The sequence below is a fragment of the Schistocerca piceifrons genome, chromosome 1 (assembly GCF_021461385.2).
Source record: "Schistocerca piceifrons isolate TAMUIC-IGC-003096 chromosome 1, iqSchPice1.1, whole genome shotgun sequence".
Classification (NCBI taxonomy): domain Eukaryota; kingdom Metazoa; phylum Arthropoda; class Insecta; order Orthoptera; family Acrididae; genus Schistocerca; species Schistocerca piceifrons.
In genome coordinates, this window is record NC_060138.1 from 1,108,195,052 (window position 1) to 1,108,213,888 (window position 18,837).

The 18,837-nt window shown below is 39.0% G+C and overlaps 1 protein-coding gene across 1 annotated transcript in view; it reads right to left on the minus strand.

The window, feature by feature from the left end:
* The window catches only part of LOC124776613 (serine/threonine-protein phosphatase 6 regulatory ankyrin repeat subunit B-like), a 379,233-nt gene that overhangs the window by 111,505 nt on the left and 248,891 nt on the right, over window positions 1–18,837 (minus strand). Inside the window, exons 14-15 of the mRNA XM_047251691.1 lie at window positions 16,182–16,280; window positions 2,761–2,862 (exon numbers count right to left, since the gene is read on the minus strand). Coding sequence (XP_047107647.1) covers window positions 2,761–2,862; window positions 16,182–16,280 — 201 coding nt within the window. The remainder of the gene's footprint in view (window positions 1–2,760; window positions 2,863–16,181; window positions 16,281–18,837) is intronic.

An 18,837-nucleotide genomic window follows, 5' to 3' on the forward strand; every position in this document is an offset into this window, starting at 1 on the left:
GAAAAAGTTGCACGGGGCTAGGTCTGACGAATACAGAGCATGGGGAATGACAGACCACCTCTGAGATGTCAAACAGTGGGTCACTCGTAAGGCCATGTGTGCTGGAGCGTTGTGATGCAGGAACCAGTCACCTGATTGCCAAAGTTCCGGGCATTTCCTCCTCACATCCTCTCGCAGACGCCTTAAAACATCCACGTAAAAGTGCTTGTTAACAGTCTGGCTAGGGGTACAAATTCCTGATGCACAATTTCACGACCATCAAAAAAGATAGTGATCATTGTCTTCACATTTGACCTCACTTGCCTCGCTTTTTTTTGGTGTGGGAGAGTTGGGAGTCCTCCACTGGCTTGATGCTTGCTTGGTTTCTGGGTCATACCTGTAACACCAACTCTCATCCCCTGTAATTACTTTGTTCAAGAAGTTTGGATCACATGCAATCTCTGTTTTCAATTCCTGACACACATTCATGCGGATGGTTTTTTGCTCCTGTATGAGAAGGTGTGGAACAAATTTAGCAGCAACACGTCTTGGGTGCAAATCTTCACTCAAAATCTGCTGGCATGAGCTCCAACTGATTCCTGTCTCAGCTGAAATTTGGTCGATAGTTTGGCTACGATCCTTGTTGATCTTTTGGCGGACCTTTTCAATGTTCTCCTCATTTAGCAATGTTGAAGGGCGTCCAGAACGAGCTTGGTCTTCAACACACGTCTCACCACGTTTAAAGCACCCAAACCACTCGGAAACCTGTGTGCGGCTCATAGTGTCCTCCTGGAAAGCTTCCTGAAGCGTTTGGTGTGTCTCCATTGCAGTTTTTTTAAGCAGGAAACAAAATTTCACACACACTCTTTGTTCTTTTAAAGTTGGCATAACGACTTCGCAGAGGTAATCCGCCAACAGTCCGAGAAACACAATACCACACTTGCACATTCAGCTCTACACTGACGCTGTCTGCACAGCTGTCTCATGAAGGTCTCAACTAACACCATCTAGTGTGAGAACCCTGCACTACGTCTACGAGTGGCAGCGCCCTCGGAGTCCAGTTTCTTTTGGGTCCCCCCTCGTATACAGACAAATAAATGATCACAGTTTCAGAAGAACTGTTTTATTTATTGAAGAGCAAGAGCTTCACAAATTGAGCAAATTAATAACACATTGGTCCACCTCTGCCACTTACACAAGCAGTCATTTCATTTCACATTGATTGATAGAGTTGTTGGCTGTCCTCCTGGGGGATACTGTGCCAAATCCTGTCCAACTGGCATGTTACATTGGCAAAATCCTGAGCTAGATGGAGGGCCCTCTCTCAATTGGGGAGAGATCTGGGGACCTTACTGGCCATGGTAGGGCAATGTAACACATCATTTGGACAGAATTTGGCACAGTATCTCTCAGGAGAACATCCCACACCTTCATCAATCAATGTCAAGCTAAATAATTGCTTGCATAAGGGTCAGAGGTGGACCAACACATTATTAAATTCCTTAATTTTTGAAGCTCATTCACTTGAATAAATCATCCAATTTTTTTTCTGAAATTGTACTCATTGGTGTGTGTATATATCACATCTATTGATTTCTGTTCCATTCAGATAATTCCTTCACGGTGTGCCATAATGTTTTTCTTTTTTGTCTTAGAGTGTGTAAATTTGTTACTACTGCCATTTTATGTTAGATTTCTCTCATCACATTTTGTAATAGTTCCTTTCACCAAATAGCGGAAATGCTGAGTTGCAGATAGGCACAACAAAAAGACTGTCACAAATAATGTTTTGGCCAACAAGGACTTTGCCAAAAATAGATGACTGACAGACACACACACACACACACACACACACACACACACACACACACACACATATGTGACTGCAGTCTCTGGCAGTGTGTGTGTGTGTGTGTGTGTGTGTGTGTGTGCGTGTTGTCTATTTTCGACAAAGGCTTTGTTGGCCGAAAGCTTATTTGTGACAGTCTTTTTGTTGTGCCTATCTGCGACTCAGCATCTCCACTATACGATGAGTAGCAACTTTCCTTTTCATAGTACTGTTAACGTTCCATCTTGGATTTTCCATTGTTTGAGTCCTTTCATCAAATATTTGTATGACATAACTTTCCCACTTAATAGAAGGCTAGTGCTACTTCCACTGAGCATTTTCTCTCTTTCCTATGTAGAGGAATTTCTAGTTATGAATGCCAGCATTTAGACCATTTTTTTAAATGTGTGCTGTTACTAGTGTTTTATTCTAATTCTATTTTATTAGTTATTTGAATGTGTGTTATATATTCTTTATAACTGCATGTGGGTTTGTGTTGTGTTTACATTTCATGTGCATAATGAAATGAAATGAATAGTTAATACTTGTACTTTCATGTAATTATATTACCTCTGATTCAACAACCTTATAAACATTCAATAGAAAAGTTAGTTGTGGACAGTAATTCATGCTTCATCTTGTTACATCATATTTTTATATGCTTTCTTTCCCTGAGAGATATGTACGACCTCCTGATTAACAGGAGAATAGTTCAATTGACACAGAGTTTCCTCTCTGTGCCAGGTAGTGGAATTCCTAGTTATGCAATGCGAGCCAGCATTTATGGCATTTTTTAAAATTTGTGTCTGTATTGCTAACACTTCAAAGTAATGATTTTATTTTAGTGTTCTTGAAATGTGTGTCATATGTAGGGATTTAATAAATTCCATATCACATATCCGATATAATTAAACAATTAACAAACATTTTTTTCTGTTATGTAATTACAGTACCTTGGTATTCACAGGTCTACTTGACACAATGTTGAGCAGTGATACTCCACATTCATCTACAATATTTGGATCAGCACCAGCATCCAGTAGCACTTCCAAGGCCTAAAATATGAAGAGATACAAGTAAATAATAGAATCACATCCATTCACTCACATATTGTCATCATGAAGGAGAACCTGAGGGACATGAAAAAAAATCAAAGATATATATACTGTAAGGGTATAAACTTCAGTGACATTTTACTACTCAAATGAGTACATACGATACTGGTTGCCAGATCAGGAAATTTGAATAATGCTGATGATTGCAACAAAGTATGGTGTGCTGGTGTATGTGAATGGGTGTGCACCTTGTTAAACTGGAGACCAGGTGTCAAGACATCATTATAAAATTGCCACGGAAGAAATGTGTGACTTGTATTATGACATTACAATGAAGTGTCAGTGCTGACAAGACTCTGATAGCTTTTCCTGGTAAGCAATTGCCAGTCAGCATGAATGGGATACGTCCTATCTAGGACAATAGCTGTTGGATTGGGAAGGTGCATTTGGAATTGGAGAGCAATGGTTAACAGATTAGATACTCCCAGGAATGGACACTAATATGAACCAATTCCACAGCAAATGGTGTTGGTCAAGAGTTACAAAATTACACCTATATGCAAAAGATATGAATTATGGGATGCACTGCTTAAAATACAAATAAAACTAGCACACTGATTTCACCATATCATTGGGATGAGTGCAACAAGACCAAGATGTTATCTGTAACCTAATACTCTGAACTCTGCAACCAATGTAATCGAAATTTGTGTTATTTTTAACATTTGTACGTATATTGTGTAATGAAACATGATAAGGACATCTGCAGTAAATCAGATGATAACCAAAAATGTTAACCACATGATAACCAAAAATGTTATCCACAAGTTGCATACAAGACTACATTGTACCAAGCACACCATGATTGCTGGGTCACTTTTCATTGAAGAGTGGTGCATGAATTGGACTTAATTCCGCTGACTGTGAGTGAACACCAGCTACAACAACATGGTTGAAATGTCATTGGACAGCATTTATTAGACAATGTTAGACATGTAAACACATACTGCATAGATGCAAGATATCCTGACACCACTCAATCTCAGAATATATGACATCACACTATCATACTGCACACACATGCTTGCTAGACTATTACAAATAAAAGCAGTTACACAACATTAAGATAAAATGACTTAACATATCCCATCAGGCCAAAAAGTTTAGAAACTGGAGTAATAAAAAATAGAGAAAAGTTAAGGTAATGGTTTTATTGCTTCTTATGTTCTACATACTGGCTGCACTCTTTAACTCGAACCCTCAGTAGAGGATGCAAGGAACAAAAGCTTGCACTCAGCCCATAGCACACTGGCTGCTGTGACAAGCCACACCTCCTTCTTCTAGAGTAGCCAGTTCATAGCTTATGACAGAAACAAACATGTAATTGATTAATACAGTGTATAAGTGAAACAAAAGTGGATGATGAGCTGCTAAAAGGACCAGCTACAGCTTCTTTTCTTGTTGATGTAAATAATATTAACAATCACTATGCACAATGCCACACGACTCGACACTAGATTCCCAATGGCTACTTATTGGTATGGCACCCTATACTTTTAGACAGTTAATGCTGGCAAAGAGAGTAAACATTCTGAAGTGGCACTAACTCAGCTAACTTCCACTGAGAGGTGTCAAGTTAAAATGTGCAATCTATAATCTCCTCCCATTTGAGTACAATGTACAGGACATTCATACAGACATGTAAAATTGTCAGAAAAACCCTTCTTTTGGATGATGTCTGATTAGCAAGTCACATTAGCTTGAATGTCAGTTATCTTGTCTGAGAGTTGACCACTCATGAATTTCTGCACTTTGTCATTTTGTGGCAGGTTCATATTGGCAACACCAAGTCTCATCACCTGTGATAATTTTTTTCTGGAAAAGGTCTGTTCATGTTTTGCATTTCAATCAAGTTGTGACAGGTATCCACATATTGTTGCTTTTGTTTGGGAGTCAATGTACGTGGCACAACTTTGTAGACATTTTCTCTTCTCCAAACCATTCATTGAAAACTTGATTTAGAGATGTTGCTCCATTGCAATTTGTACACAACACTGTTCACACTCTACAGCTGCACATCTACTACTTAACACTGCCTGCTCACAACTGCCTGGTCAAATGCACATTTATTGTTTACAGTTGTTAGTTCAAATAGCCACTGTAGTTACTTGCCACTTATATACCAGAAATAAAATCAGTCTTAGAACTTTTTGGAGGGATAGTCCAGAGTATTGCTGAAATGATTAGCAATGAGATACATCAATAATTAGTGTAAGCAACATTTTCACAATTAATTCAGGCTGTAGTTCAAAGCTCTGAAATCAATCACAAATGATGACCTTGTGACATTAAATACAAATTGTAATATTTCACTAGATAGTTGACAGTAACCATACAATAATCTCAAGCAATATACTTTAGATTTTAAATGAAATGTGATTACTTACATTAACTTTTATTAAATTTCTGTTTATTTCTCACCCAAAGGCACACAGTGTGCGGCACCAAAATATTCAGTGCACTGAGATACTTCATTCGAATCATATGATCTTTAGTATTAAATGTACACATAAGTATGTGATTTTGCAATCATGGCATAAGAAGCCACTGGAAGAGATGGAGTAACACAGACAAATAGGAGCAGACAGCTGCACTCTGGGGAGTGGGTATTTTTGAAGAGAGCAGTCTTAAGTAGAGGGTCAAGAAGTTTTTTGGAATAGGTCTTTGGGAGCAGATGTGCTGTGGTGCTCTCTTGTCACTAGAGAGTTTGAGAAAGCTGTTTGATGGTGATAAACCTCGTTAGATTTATTCATAGCAATATGAATTGCAATATTCAGTAATGAATCCATGTAGCCTATTCAGTGATCTTTACCATTGGCTTGCAATGCTCCTGCAATGTCTGATGTGCTGAATCATGGATAAAGGCATAAGGCCTCACCTGTATAACAGCCACTTCTGATGAACAGACTTGTGTCTGCTTACATTTACTGGTTATTACTTAAGGAGTACTCTGCAGATATTCTGTCTGTGCTTCAGTGGTGTTCACACTTGTCCACTTCATGTACTTCTGCTCCTTGTCACAGGGGCCATTGCGTGCACTGGAGTTTACTATGGTCTCAAGCTCCTAATCTACAGGGATGATGAGAAACAAGAAAGTCTGTATGGTTGGTGAAAAGCAACAAGAGCAACTGTCCCAGTTTTTCTTTAATTGTTGAAAGAAAACTAGTACTATATTTATTTATAAAGACGTCAGCATTAATTCCGAGCATTCAAGATAACTTCTCAGGAAGCACAATTCTCATAATTTCTAATTTATACTGGGTGTTTTATGTCAAGTTAATTCCTAGGTGACAATTTTTGGCATTTTAGGAAATGTAAGATATGCTCTCTGCCTATTATGATAATGATAATAATAATAATTTTATTGTCTTTAAGCTGTGAAAGAAGGTTGTATACATGGAAGAACCCTGGAGATACTAAAAGGTTTCATATAGATTATGTAATGGTAAGACAGAGATTTAGGAACCAAATTTTAAATTGTAAGAGTATTTCCAGGGGCATATATGGACTCTGACCACAATCTATTGGTTATGAACTGTAGATTAAAACTGAAGAAACTGCAAAGAGGTGGGAATTAAAGGAGATGGGACCTGGATGAACTGAAAGAACCAGAGGTTGTACAGAGTTTCAGGGAGAACATAAGGGAACAACTGACAGGAATGGGGGAAAGAAATACAGTAGAAGAAGAATGGGTAGCTTTGAGGAATGAAATAGTGAAGGCAGCAGAGGATCAAGTAGGTAAAAAGACGAGGGCTAGTAGAAATCCTTGGGTAACAGAAGAGATACTGAATTTAATTGATGAAAGGAGAAAATACAAAAATGCAGTAAGTGAAGCAGGCAAAAAGGAATACAAACATCTCAAAAATGAGATCGACAGGAAGTGCAACCACTTGCGTGAAGATCAAGTGCTCAGATGGAAACCCAGTTCTAAGCATAGAAGGGAAAGCAGAAAGGTGGAAGGAGTATATAGAAGGTCTATACAGGGGCGATGTTCTTGAGGACAATATTATGGAAATGGAAGAGGAGGTAGACGAAGGTGAAATGGGAGATATGATACTGCGTGAAGAGTTTGACAGACCACTGAAAGACCTAAGTCAAAACAAGGCCCTGGGAGTAGACAACATTCCATTAGAACTACTGACAGCCTTGGGGGAGCCAGGCCTAACAAAACTCTACCATCTGGTGAGCAAGATGTATGAGACAGGCGAAATTCCCTCAGACTTCAAGAAGAATATAGTAATTCCAATCCCAAAGAAAGCAGGTATTGACAGATGTGAAAATTACCAGACTATCAGTTCAATAAGTCACAGCTGCAAAATACTAATGCGAATTCTTTACAGATGAATGAAAAAACTGATAGAAGCTGACCTCGGGGAAGATCAGTTTGGATTCCGTAGAAATGTTGGAACACGTGAGGCAATATTGACCCTACGACTTATCTTAGAAGAAAGATTAAGGAAAGGCAAACCTACATTTCTAGCATTTGTAGACTTAGAGAAATCTTTTGACAATGTTGAATGGAATACTCTCTTTCAAATACTGGAGGTGGCAGGGATAAAATACAGGGAGCAAAAGGCTATTTACAATTTGTACAGAAAGCAGATGGCAGTTATAAGAGTCGAGGAACATGAAAGGGAAGCAGTGGTTGGGAAAGGAGTGAGACAGGGTTGTAGCCTCTCCCCGATGCTATTCAATCTGTATATTGAGCAAGCAGTAAAGGAAACAAAAGAAAAGTTCGGAGTAGGTATTAAAATCCATGGAGAAGAAATAAAAACTTCGAGGTTTTGCCGATGACATTGTAATTCTGTCAGAGACAGCAAAGGACTTGGAAGAGCAGTTGAACGGAATGAACAGTGTCTTGAAAGGAGGGTTTAAGATGAACATCAACAAAAGCAAAACGAGGATAATGTAATGTAGTCGAATTTAGTCGGGTGATGCTGAGGAAATTGGATTAGGAAATGAGACACTCAAAGTTGTAAAGGAGTTTTGCTATTTGGGGAGCAAAATAACTGATGATGGTCAAAGTAGAGAGGATATAAAATGTAGACTGGCAATGGCAAGGAAAGCGTTTCTGAAGAAGAGAAATTTGTTAACATCGAGTATAGATTTAAGTGTCAGGAAGTCGTTTGTGAAAGTATTTGTATGGAGTGTGGCCATGTATGGAAGTGAAAATGGACGATAAATAGTTTAGACAAGAAGAGAATAGAAGCTTTCGAAATGTGGTGCTACAGAAGAATGATGAGGAGGTATTGAATAGAATTGGGGAGAAGAGGAGATTGTGGCACAACTTGACTTGAAGAAGGGATTGGTTAGTAGGGCATGTTCTGAGGCATCAAGGGATCACCAATTTGGTATTGGAGGGCAGTGTGGAGGGTAAAAATTGTAGAGGGAGACCAAGAGATGAATACACAAAGCAGATTCAGAAGGATGTAGGCTGCAGTAGGTACTGGGAGATGAAGAAGCTTGCACAGGATGGAGAGCTGCATCAAACCAATCTCAGGACTGAAGACCACAACAACAACAAGCCATTACAGCAATAGACAAAATCATACACATAATACGATACAGTACATGCTATAAAAGAACAGAATTGTTATTAATGTTACAGTTTAATATCACAGGTCATGAAATCCTTTATATTGTAGAATTGGTTTAAAACTAACCAGTCATAAAGTGTTTTTTTGTATTGTTGCTCTGGTAAATTTTGTATAGTTTGTGGAAGTTTGTTAAATAATTTGTGGCCCATACGTTCATAACTGTTAACTGATTTTGACAGTATGTGGTAGGGCGTATAGATACAGCTGTTTGTCCCAGTGTTGTAACAATGTATATCTGTCCTGCGTTTTACTTTAGGTAAGTTCTTTTTTGTGTAGATTAAAACATAATAAATATATAGGTTTATTACTGTCATGATTTTTTGTTGAGTAAACAAAGGTTTACAATGGGCCTTGTATGGTGAGCCTGTCATTATCCTAATAGCTTTCTTTTGCAGCAATAGTATATCATGCACACAAGTGGAGTTTCCCCATAAAATAATACCATAGGATATGATGCTTTGGAAAAATGAGTAGTAAGACACTCTAACATAATTTTTAGGTACACAGTGCATTAATCGCCTTAACAAATATATTACCCTAGACAATTTACCACTAATATACTTAATATGTGGATTCCAAGAGAGTTTATCATCCAAATATACCCCCAAAAATTTAACACAACTAGGATCATCTGATGGAAACTTGTCTTTTAAACTAAATACCATATGCTGGGTTTTGCGTTCATTAAGCAAGAACCCATTTGCCTTAAACCAGACTGAAGCTTGCTAAATTGTCTCTGTAACACATGTTTTAAGGCTATTAAGATCATTACTGCTGTTCAGAAATGTTGTATCATCAGCATAGAGTACTGTTCTGGATTTAATAAATGATGGCAGGTAATTTATCATTATTAGGAATAGGATAGGGCCCAGCACAGATCCCTGCAGAACACCTACCTTAACTTGTTCTATACTGGACATTTCTTTCCCAACACTGACGGCTTGCTTGTGGTTTTGTAAATATGATCTTAATAGCTTAAGGTTGTTACCTTTAACACCATAAAAGTCCATTTTTTTGAGTAGTAGTGTATGGTCTACACAGCAAAGGCTTTGCTTAGGTCACAAAAAGTCACTTGAGCAAAACATTTATCTTCAAGTACTTGATGGATGTATTTTACAACATTGTCTATGGCATCAATGGTTGACAGGTTTTTCCTAAAGCTGTACTGTAATCCACTTATTAATCCTATGTTATCAAAGTAAACAGATAATTGTTGGTAAATTATGGATTCTAGAACTTTTGAAAAAACTGGAACTATGGACATTGGCCTGTAACTTGAGACAGAATTTTTATCTCCTTTTTTATGTACTGGAACTACCCTAGACAGTTTAAGCTCATCAGGGAAAAAACCCTCCAGTATACACTTGTATATACAATATGTTAGGGGGTAAACTATACAGTCTATTACTTTCTTCAGCATGTTAAAAGACAGGTCATATATATATCTACACTGCTTCACTATTCTTAACACAAAAGCAGGTGAGACCTCAGAGAAATTGAAAGTACGTGTGTTTGTTGATGACCTAGCAACATATTTTGACAGTAACTGTGATGAGTTGATTTCAAGTTTAATTATAGCACTTCCTACTTCCTCAACTGATTTAATAAAAAAGTCATTAAATTCCTGGGGAGAGATACTAATTTTGTCACTTCTTTTATCTTTGGCGACACTATTTATTAGTGTCCATGCTGCTTTGCACTTATTGGTGGATTTCTCAATTCTTCTGAGATTGTGTGCTTGTTTGGCTTACGCAATTGGTTTTTTGTATTCATTCCTAGATCTAACATAGGCTAATTTAGCATCGTTGGTTTTCAGATTTGTATAAATATTGTACAACAACATAACTTGATTTTTCATAGTAGACAGCTGTTTTGTATACCATGTATTTTGTCTATTTGGAACTTTTGGTTTTAGGACTCTGTTAGTTACTTTGCATTTCTTTATTGGAATGCAGTCATTAAAGTGTCCCAAAAATGCTTTAAGAAACCTATCAAATAGTACCTTTGCTGGTAGATAATTGCTTAGAGTATAATGTGCGTCATCATAACACAGGCCAAACTGATCTCTGTTAGAAAGGGACATACGAAACCCATCAATTTTCACATCTGTGACTGGTCTAGTGACCACAACTTCTGGGACAGGCTTATTTGCGTTACTCTTATCAAGAGGGAACCTACTTGTATAATTTAAAGATGCTGAATCATGATTAGAATATGGAAGTACTGTCACACAACATGATTCTTCTGTTGTTTTAAAAGTTACAAAAATATTGTCAAGACATGCATGTTCTCTTGTAGGCTTGTTATTGACTGAATGTAAGTTGCACTGTCTTAGTAGGTTTTGGAGTTCAATGACAGTACGTTTTTGTGTTGTAACATCGAAATCAGCATTCACATCTCCACCTGTCACAATATCATAATGTATCCATCTAGTATCTGTAAGTACATGTAACAGCAGGTCCAGTGTTTCTAAAAATACATTGGTTATACCCTTAGGTGACCTGTACAGGGAAATTACAACTAACTTAAAACAGTCTATTACTATACTAGCAGCTTCAGAGTTTTGTTCATCACACAGAAAATCTAGATCCAATCTATTGACTGTGCCACTAAGTGACTTGTTAATATAGATTGCCACACCACCTCTTAAATGCAATTTTCTTCACTAGCTACTGGCTAGATTATAATTGTCAAATTTAATAAATGTAAGTTCACTCTCACTAGCCCAGTGTTCACTTAAACAAAAGATATCAAACTTATTTTTGAATCCAAAGTCATTGACAATAAATTATTTATCCCTTACTCCTTCAATGTTAAGATAACAGATTATAAAATCAAACCTGCCTTTCTTTCCTAAGATGGCTATTATCACACGGATCACTACGGATGCCAGCGACATCACGGTGGGGGCAGAGTTGTAACAACGAAAGGGCGACATGGTTTCTCCCCTTCATTTCTTCTCCAAGAAACTATTTACGACTAATAGACAATATTCTGCATTCAACAGAGACCTCCTTGCTGTTTACAAGGCAATCAAACATTTCCGCCCTGACATCGAGGGACGTTGGTTTTTGTCCTCACCAATCACAAGCCACTGGCAGAAGCATTCTGCAACCCACCTGAGGACCCACCCCTTGACATTACCGCCACTTTGATGTGGTTTCTCAATTCACAATGGACGTCCATTACATCAAGGGTGCAGATAACATCACTGCAGATTTCTTCTCACGGATCAGTGCTGATTCCCGCATCATTGGTCTTTCCTATCTGGCCCTCCTCCGAGCTTCTCATGAAGATTCTCAGGCTCTCCTATGAGTCCCACAAACACCACTTTTTTTTCCACAAACACTAAATTTCCTGGTGTTTCCGATGAGGTGTAGTGTGATTCTTTGGCCGGCACACTACGCCCTTTGCTCCCACCCAGGCTGTGCCAACAGGTTTTCGACACCCTGCATAACCTAGCCCACCCGGGCATTCAAGCCACCACACATCTTGTGTCAGAACATTTTGTTTGGAAAAATGTCAAATGGGACTGACAAACCTGGGCATGCAGCTGCGCAGCTTGCCAGCACAACAAGATCAGCTGCCACACCTCCCCACCTATGGGCAAGTTCGACATTCCTGCAGGACAATTCCGTCACGTACATATTGATCTGAATGGGCCTCTTCTTCCTTCAGAGGGCCATAGATATATCTTATCAACTATAGACCATTTGTCTCACTGGATCAAGGCTGCCGCTCTCCCTAATATTATTTCCAAGACGGTAGCCAAGGGTTTCATTGGCTCGTGGATTACTCGTTTCAGGTGCTCGACCACTATCACTACCAATCAGGGTCGACAGTTCGAATCCTCCCTTTTCACCATCCTCTGCAATATCTAGAGTATTAAAAAAATACACCCACAAAGCAATGGGTTGGTGGAGAGATGGCACCACACCCTCAAGATGGCCCTTCAATGCCATGGCCGTCTCTAGTCAGAAGCTCTCCCGTGGGTGCTACTTGGTCTACGCTCGACCTATAAACCTGACCTACAGGGGACTATATCCGAATTTGTTTTCGGCAAGAATCTGGTCCTACTGGGGCAACTTATTCTTCCCCATGTTAATGAGGATCTTCACCCCTCACCATATTTCCCATAAACGCGTATTGCCTGCTCCTGGCTTAATAAAGTTTGATGCCAAAATGTGATTATCATCAGTCACATCTTGCAGCAGAGACAACAGAATCTACCACCATCTGAGGATGTCAAACAGTTGCACTGATGAAATATTGTGGAAGTTGCACTACATGATCTGGTGGAAAACTCAAGACGTGTATTTTCAACAGATCTGCCTGTGTCCAATACCAGAGTTATTTATGGATCTGACCCATGACACAGTTCTAAATCAACTAGCAGTCAGTTAATAAATAATCTTTAAATGAATCAAATGAAATTTTTGAGGTTTTACCTAAAAATGCGCACACATTTTCAACAAAGGCATTTGCGTCCGCCCATCAGTCACTCACCGCCCGAGACTTACGTTTCCACCGCACTCTCCGACTGCTCCCACATCATGCTGCATGATGATGTGGTTAGGCAGCCTCTTCAACCTCCTTATCTTCGCCTCTGCAAGGTGCTGAATTGGGGGGACATGACTTTTGATATCACGATTAAAGACTGCACATAGACAGTTTCTCTGCATGGTTTGAAACTGGCTTTCATTGATCCTGATAGTCTCACACCGCCACAGTTGGACTCTGCAGAGGATCCATCCTTGATCGATAATGAAGATGTGCTCCCATCAGCCTCACTGCACACCTCTTCCACTGAAGACCGTTCGCCACCGCACCAAGTGAATGATGTTTCTATAGTGACGTTCAATGACCAAGTGCTCACTCTTTTGACAGATACGGAAGTCCTGCCATCGGACGGTCCCTTACACGTCAAAATTGCACACAACCTCACACTCCCGCGTGAATGTGACTGAGCATCTCTATGTGCTTTCATTTCTACAGACAGCTTGATCTACTTAAGGGCCACACATGGCTCCACCACGTTGTCGACTGCCCACCAACTTACTCCCGGGCCGGCCGCCGTCTCATCTGGTCATGGTGGCTGACTGACTACAAAGTGGACCTGCCTCTCACCGCTCCGCCTGCACAACCCACCTCGTTCGAGATGGACGTACCTGTGCACACAATTTTCAATGACATTGATGCCCGCATCCCCTCACCTTTCGACATCTGTAGTACTCTGTACTGCGGGGACTGGAAGGGGGGAGGGGGGGGGGGGGGGGGAGGCTGTGTGGCATCAATAGTTCATATCAACCATGAAATATAATTTCTGTGAACCTGTGAACTCTAAGTGCTCTGTTGAGCCTCCATTTAACTTTACTTTAGTCAGTTCTTTGTTATACCTCATTCTGTGTGGATGCACTGTCAAGTGTAAATATATATGAGCTACGACATATATGGCAGTTAAGTTTTCTATATTCCGATTACCTATCCTGTTCTCATAACTGCATTCACCTGATTCACATGACCAGAAGCCCTGTTCCACCTGCCACTGAACTTCAATAATTCCTACTGTATCTAACTGTAACTTATCCATTTGCCTTTTGAAATTTTCTAACCTACCTGTATGATTAAGGGATCTAACATTCCATGCTCCACTCCATAGAAATCCAGTTTTGTTTCTCCTGATGGCAACATCCACCCGGGGATGCAAACGGGGGACTATTTTAGCTCTGGAATATTTTACCCAAGAGAATGCCATTATCATTTAACCTTACAGTACAGCTGTATGCCCTAACCATACGTACAGCTGCATGCCCTTAGGAAAATTTATGGCTGTAGTTTCCCCTTGCTTTCAGCCGTTCACAGTACCAGCACAGTAAGGCCATTTTGGTTGATGTTACAAGGTCAGTTCAGTCAGTCATCCAGGCTGTTGCCCCTGCAGCTGCTGTAAAGGCTGTTGCCCCTCTTCATGAACTGCATGTTTGTCTGGCCTCTCAACAAATACCCCTTCATTGTATTTGCACCAACAGTACAGGAATCTGTATTGCTGAGTCACACAAGCCACCCCACTGAAAGCAAGGTCTATGGTTCATGGTGGAGGCAATCAGTATAGTGGTAGATAAGCTGTATTCCATATTAACAATTATCTAATTACTACAGTTGTAGATAACTGATAATATGTGATACAGATTACATTTTTATGATACTTTTGTCACATGTTAATGTATAATTACTCATTCCACATCTGTGAAGTTTCTCCTTTTGTAGGGGATCTATGAAACACAATGAATAAGTGAATGAATGAATGGCCACAGCATCTTATTGTGGAGTTATTATTTAGTACAGCTTAGTAAACAGATTATGATAACAGCAGCTATCTCTTAAGGTGTAGCTTAGTTCATTCAATGAATCCTGAAGCCTTCCTAATATATAAGACTTTAGGAAGAAAATGTATGAATGGAAGACTGAATGACAAATTTTAATTCAGTCTCCTACTGATTTCTGTAAGACTCCAGAACTGGTTTTATTCATACACAGCATTTCTGAAGTAAGACAGAGCAAAGACACATATATAAACATAGGGAACAATCTGTAATGGTACTTGAATTATGTAACCATTATGGTACCTCATCTGAACCTCTCGATACCAGTAATATTCTACTGTGTTTCTGTAAAGTATTTAACATATTTCTGAGACAACATTCAGATCTGATTTCACTTTTGATACATCGATAGGTTTATATTGCAATGATATTATTCTTATGTGTATTCTTTCTTTTGTCAGTATGATCTTTGATGTACTTGTAACTCTGATTTTTGGGCGCATAAGCAATTATTAGTTAGTTTTTGACTTGTTAGAGAGTCGGACCTTGAGAAAGTCTAAGAGTTGGATGTCATGTTGGAAAGACGCATAACGTAGTCAGCTTATAAAACGTGAACTTTAACAGTGACTGTGAGGAAGATGTTTTCAAGTATGTTTTGTATTGTGAAGTGATGTTTTGTGTTTACGTGATATTGTAATTAAAAGGAAGTGTAACTTAAATTCGGAGTGCTGATTGCTTATTTTTACACCATCATTGTCCTGCAAAAGTGTAACCTTGAAGAATGTTTTGTGAAGTGCATCTACATTTTGAATATAGCAGAATAAAACTTAGACCTCTTTGCATCTGAGCTTGGAATCATAACCACCTAGATTTTCAACTATTGAGCCATGATAATACAACGAGACCAGCGTGGGAAACACAAAAAGATGAGTGCCTAGTTTTTTGATTTTACATGAAATGACTTTATTAACTGTGCTCTAATGACACCTGCCACATAATATGACTGTTGTTGCCCAAAAAGGCAGTATTTAGCAGCGTGAGCAACACCACAATCGTTATTAAAATTTTGACCTTTGTTGTGGTAGGGTTGTTAGAAATCATAACCAAGGTCTACAGCAGAGAGATGACAGAAATCAAGTACTACAAGTACACTATAAGAATACTGTATAATCATAAATACAAAAAGCATGTATTATAGCAGAATATTTTCATACCTAATGGTGTAATAAAAAGCTAATTATACACCTTGGTACAATAATCTATTATTAGAAAAAATAAGGCTGTAAAGTTATGTGTAGCACAATTTGACATTATTTGTAGGATACAGTATGAGAAATAATACCTCAAAGTTTCTATTATCAACTGCTTTTTGAAGTGGTGAACAACCATGGGCATCTTTCAAATTCACATTTGCTCCAGCATCAACCAATAACTTGATTATCTGGAAATAATAACATAGTTTCAGCTATGCAGGCATTTGAATGGAGAGAGAGAGAGAGAGAGAGAGAGAGAGAGAGAGAGAGAGAGAGAGAGAGAGAGAGACCACAGAAGAGATGGATGCGGCAGGAGAGAGGTGGAACTGAGTGTGTGTGAGAGTGAGGGGGAGTTGGGTGGCAGGGGTAGGGAGGCAGGAGGAGGGAGGGGGAAAGAGTGGGAGGAAAGGGGCAGGGATGGGGAGGTGGGAGAGAATGAGGAAGGAGGGAAAGGGAGTTGGGAGAGAGGAAAGAGGGAGGGAGAATATTAAAATAAAAATAAAAGTTCTCATTAATATTTTCACATGTTTCTTACCAATAAGATATCAGTGTGAGCACAATGTTGCAGAGAGGCTATTCTCTCTTTTGATCTTCTGACGAAGCGCCAGTTTATCACAGTCCATCTCCTTATATTGGTAGCAAGTATTCAAATCTCACAATGTCTGCTCCACTATAGATTAACAGCTGATTGTCCTAATACATGTATTGCTATGAAAGAGAGGACAGAGTTCCCAAAAACTTTGCACTGACACTTTGATCATACACTGCACAAAACCCATGAAGATGTTACTGCACTAAGACATTGTGAAAACATTGTTAGATGCTAACTAACTAGCTAAAGTTTTACATGCTTGGTTCACATTTCCGGTGGCAAATGAAATGCTATTACAGGTACTCACAAAGGCAACAGTAACCTTGCTGTTCTACAGACCTAATATAAAACTTTATCATTGTCTGCTTATGCAATGACTTCCTGTTGCAAGTGCATAAAGGAGAAGATCTTGACCATGGTGTAAACATCACCAACATTGAACGAGATGTCACAGACAGCATATAGGTAGATATTGGCTATCCAGTGCCTTCTTAAGCTGATATCCTCACCACCTCCTACTCAACATTTTTAGATAAAACCTCAAAAATTTCATTTGATTTATTTAAAGATTATTTATTAACTGATTGCTGGTTGATTTAGAACTGTATCATGGGTCAAATACATAAATAACTCTGGTATTTGGACACAGACAGACCTGTTGAAAAGACACATCTTGGGTTTTCCACCAGATCATGTAGTGCAACTTCCACAATATTTCATCAGCGCAACTGTTTCACATCTTCAGATGATGGTAGCTACTTTTGTCTCTGCTGCAAGATGTGACTGATGATAATCACATTTTGGCATCGAACTTTATTAAGCCAGGAGCAGGTAATATACATGTATGGGAAGATACTTGTGTTTGGAGGAAAGTGACAAAGCAGTGGCAGCTGATCAGAGGCCAGGCCATCTCACTTTTCTGTGTTGAAGTAGTAGCAGCAAAAATGGTTCTTAAAATAGACCTTAACGTGCTTTTGTCAGCAAGCGTGAAAGACGTTAGCTTGTATTATTCATTCCAAACTACCGTACCAGACTGCAAGTGAAAGTTTGAAAGCTTAAACCAAGGCAGATGAAGGCTGAAGCATGTTCTATGGAGGCTAGGCACATTCCAGGCCACCAGTTAGTACTCAGTCACCATGGTAACCATGACTTCACTACTAGGAGTGGATGAGGGGGTACAGGTTGTTGTAGCTGTCACACTGTGGACGTCTGCCATGTGAGAGGCCAGTAGCTGTGATTCTGCCTCACTGGGTTTCTCTTACATTCATTGTGGTATGTGCAGTGAACATGGATGAAGCCCAGCCTTGTACAAGTCCTGATGTAACACATTCAAGTGAAGAAATCATTACTTCCTTTCAAGAGCTTTCATTTCCAAGGAAATGTGAAACTGGGTTACATTAAATTTTGAAGAAAAGACATCCAACCCCAGCATTACATTCACAAAGATAAGTTTAAAACATTTTTATTACAAAGTTCATGGTATGAGTAGCACAAGTTGTTATGTGCTGCCCCTTTGACAATGTGAAAACTCTGTCTAGAGGTTTAGCATGGCATGCTTTTTCTAAAGATCATCTAAGAAGTTTTATTTCCCATAAGGAACTATCCAAACAAGTGTTTAGTATATCAGAGCTGCTTAATGAACATCACAAACTGATAAAAATCAGACACAACAGTAAAGTGAAAGCTAACAGAGACATCATGAAAATTCTAAGTGACTTCACAGTCTTTTGTGGAAGCAAGAGCTAGCTTTCAGAGAGAAAGAGGATTGCCTGAATACCAGAAATTTCAGAGCAGTTTTTAAACTTGTGCTATACAGAAACAAAGATTTGATAGCACGCTGGAAGCAAATGTGTGATTTCCAGCAACTTTCAAAACCTATACAAAAAGAACTGATTGAAAGTATAAATAAATAGATTTGTGGATATATACATTCAGGTTTGGATAGAATATCATTTTATGTCTGCACTGTGCATGAAGCAACAGAAATTTCAGACAAGTCGCAATGCATTATTGTTGTGAGACTAGTGGACTCCATTGGTGACATTCAAGAAAATTTTTTGGTTTTCATGATGTTACCCAAGCTAGAACTGCTGCTGCTTTATTCACTGTACAGAGTGACGAGTTGCAGAATTGTGATATGAAGAACAAACTGG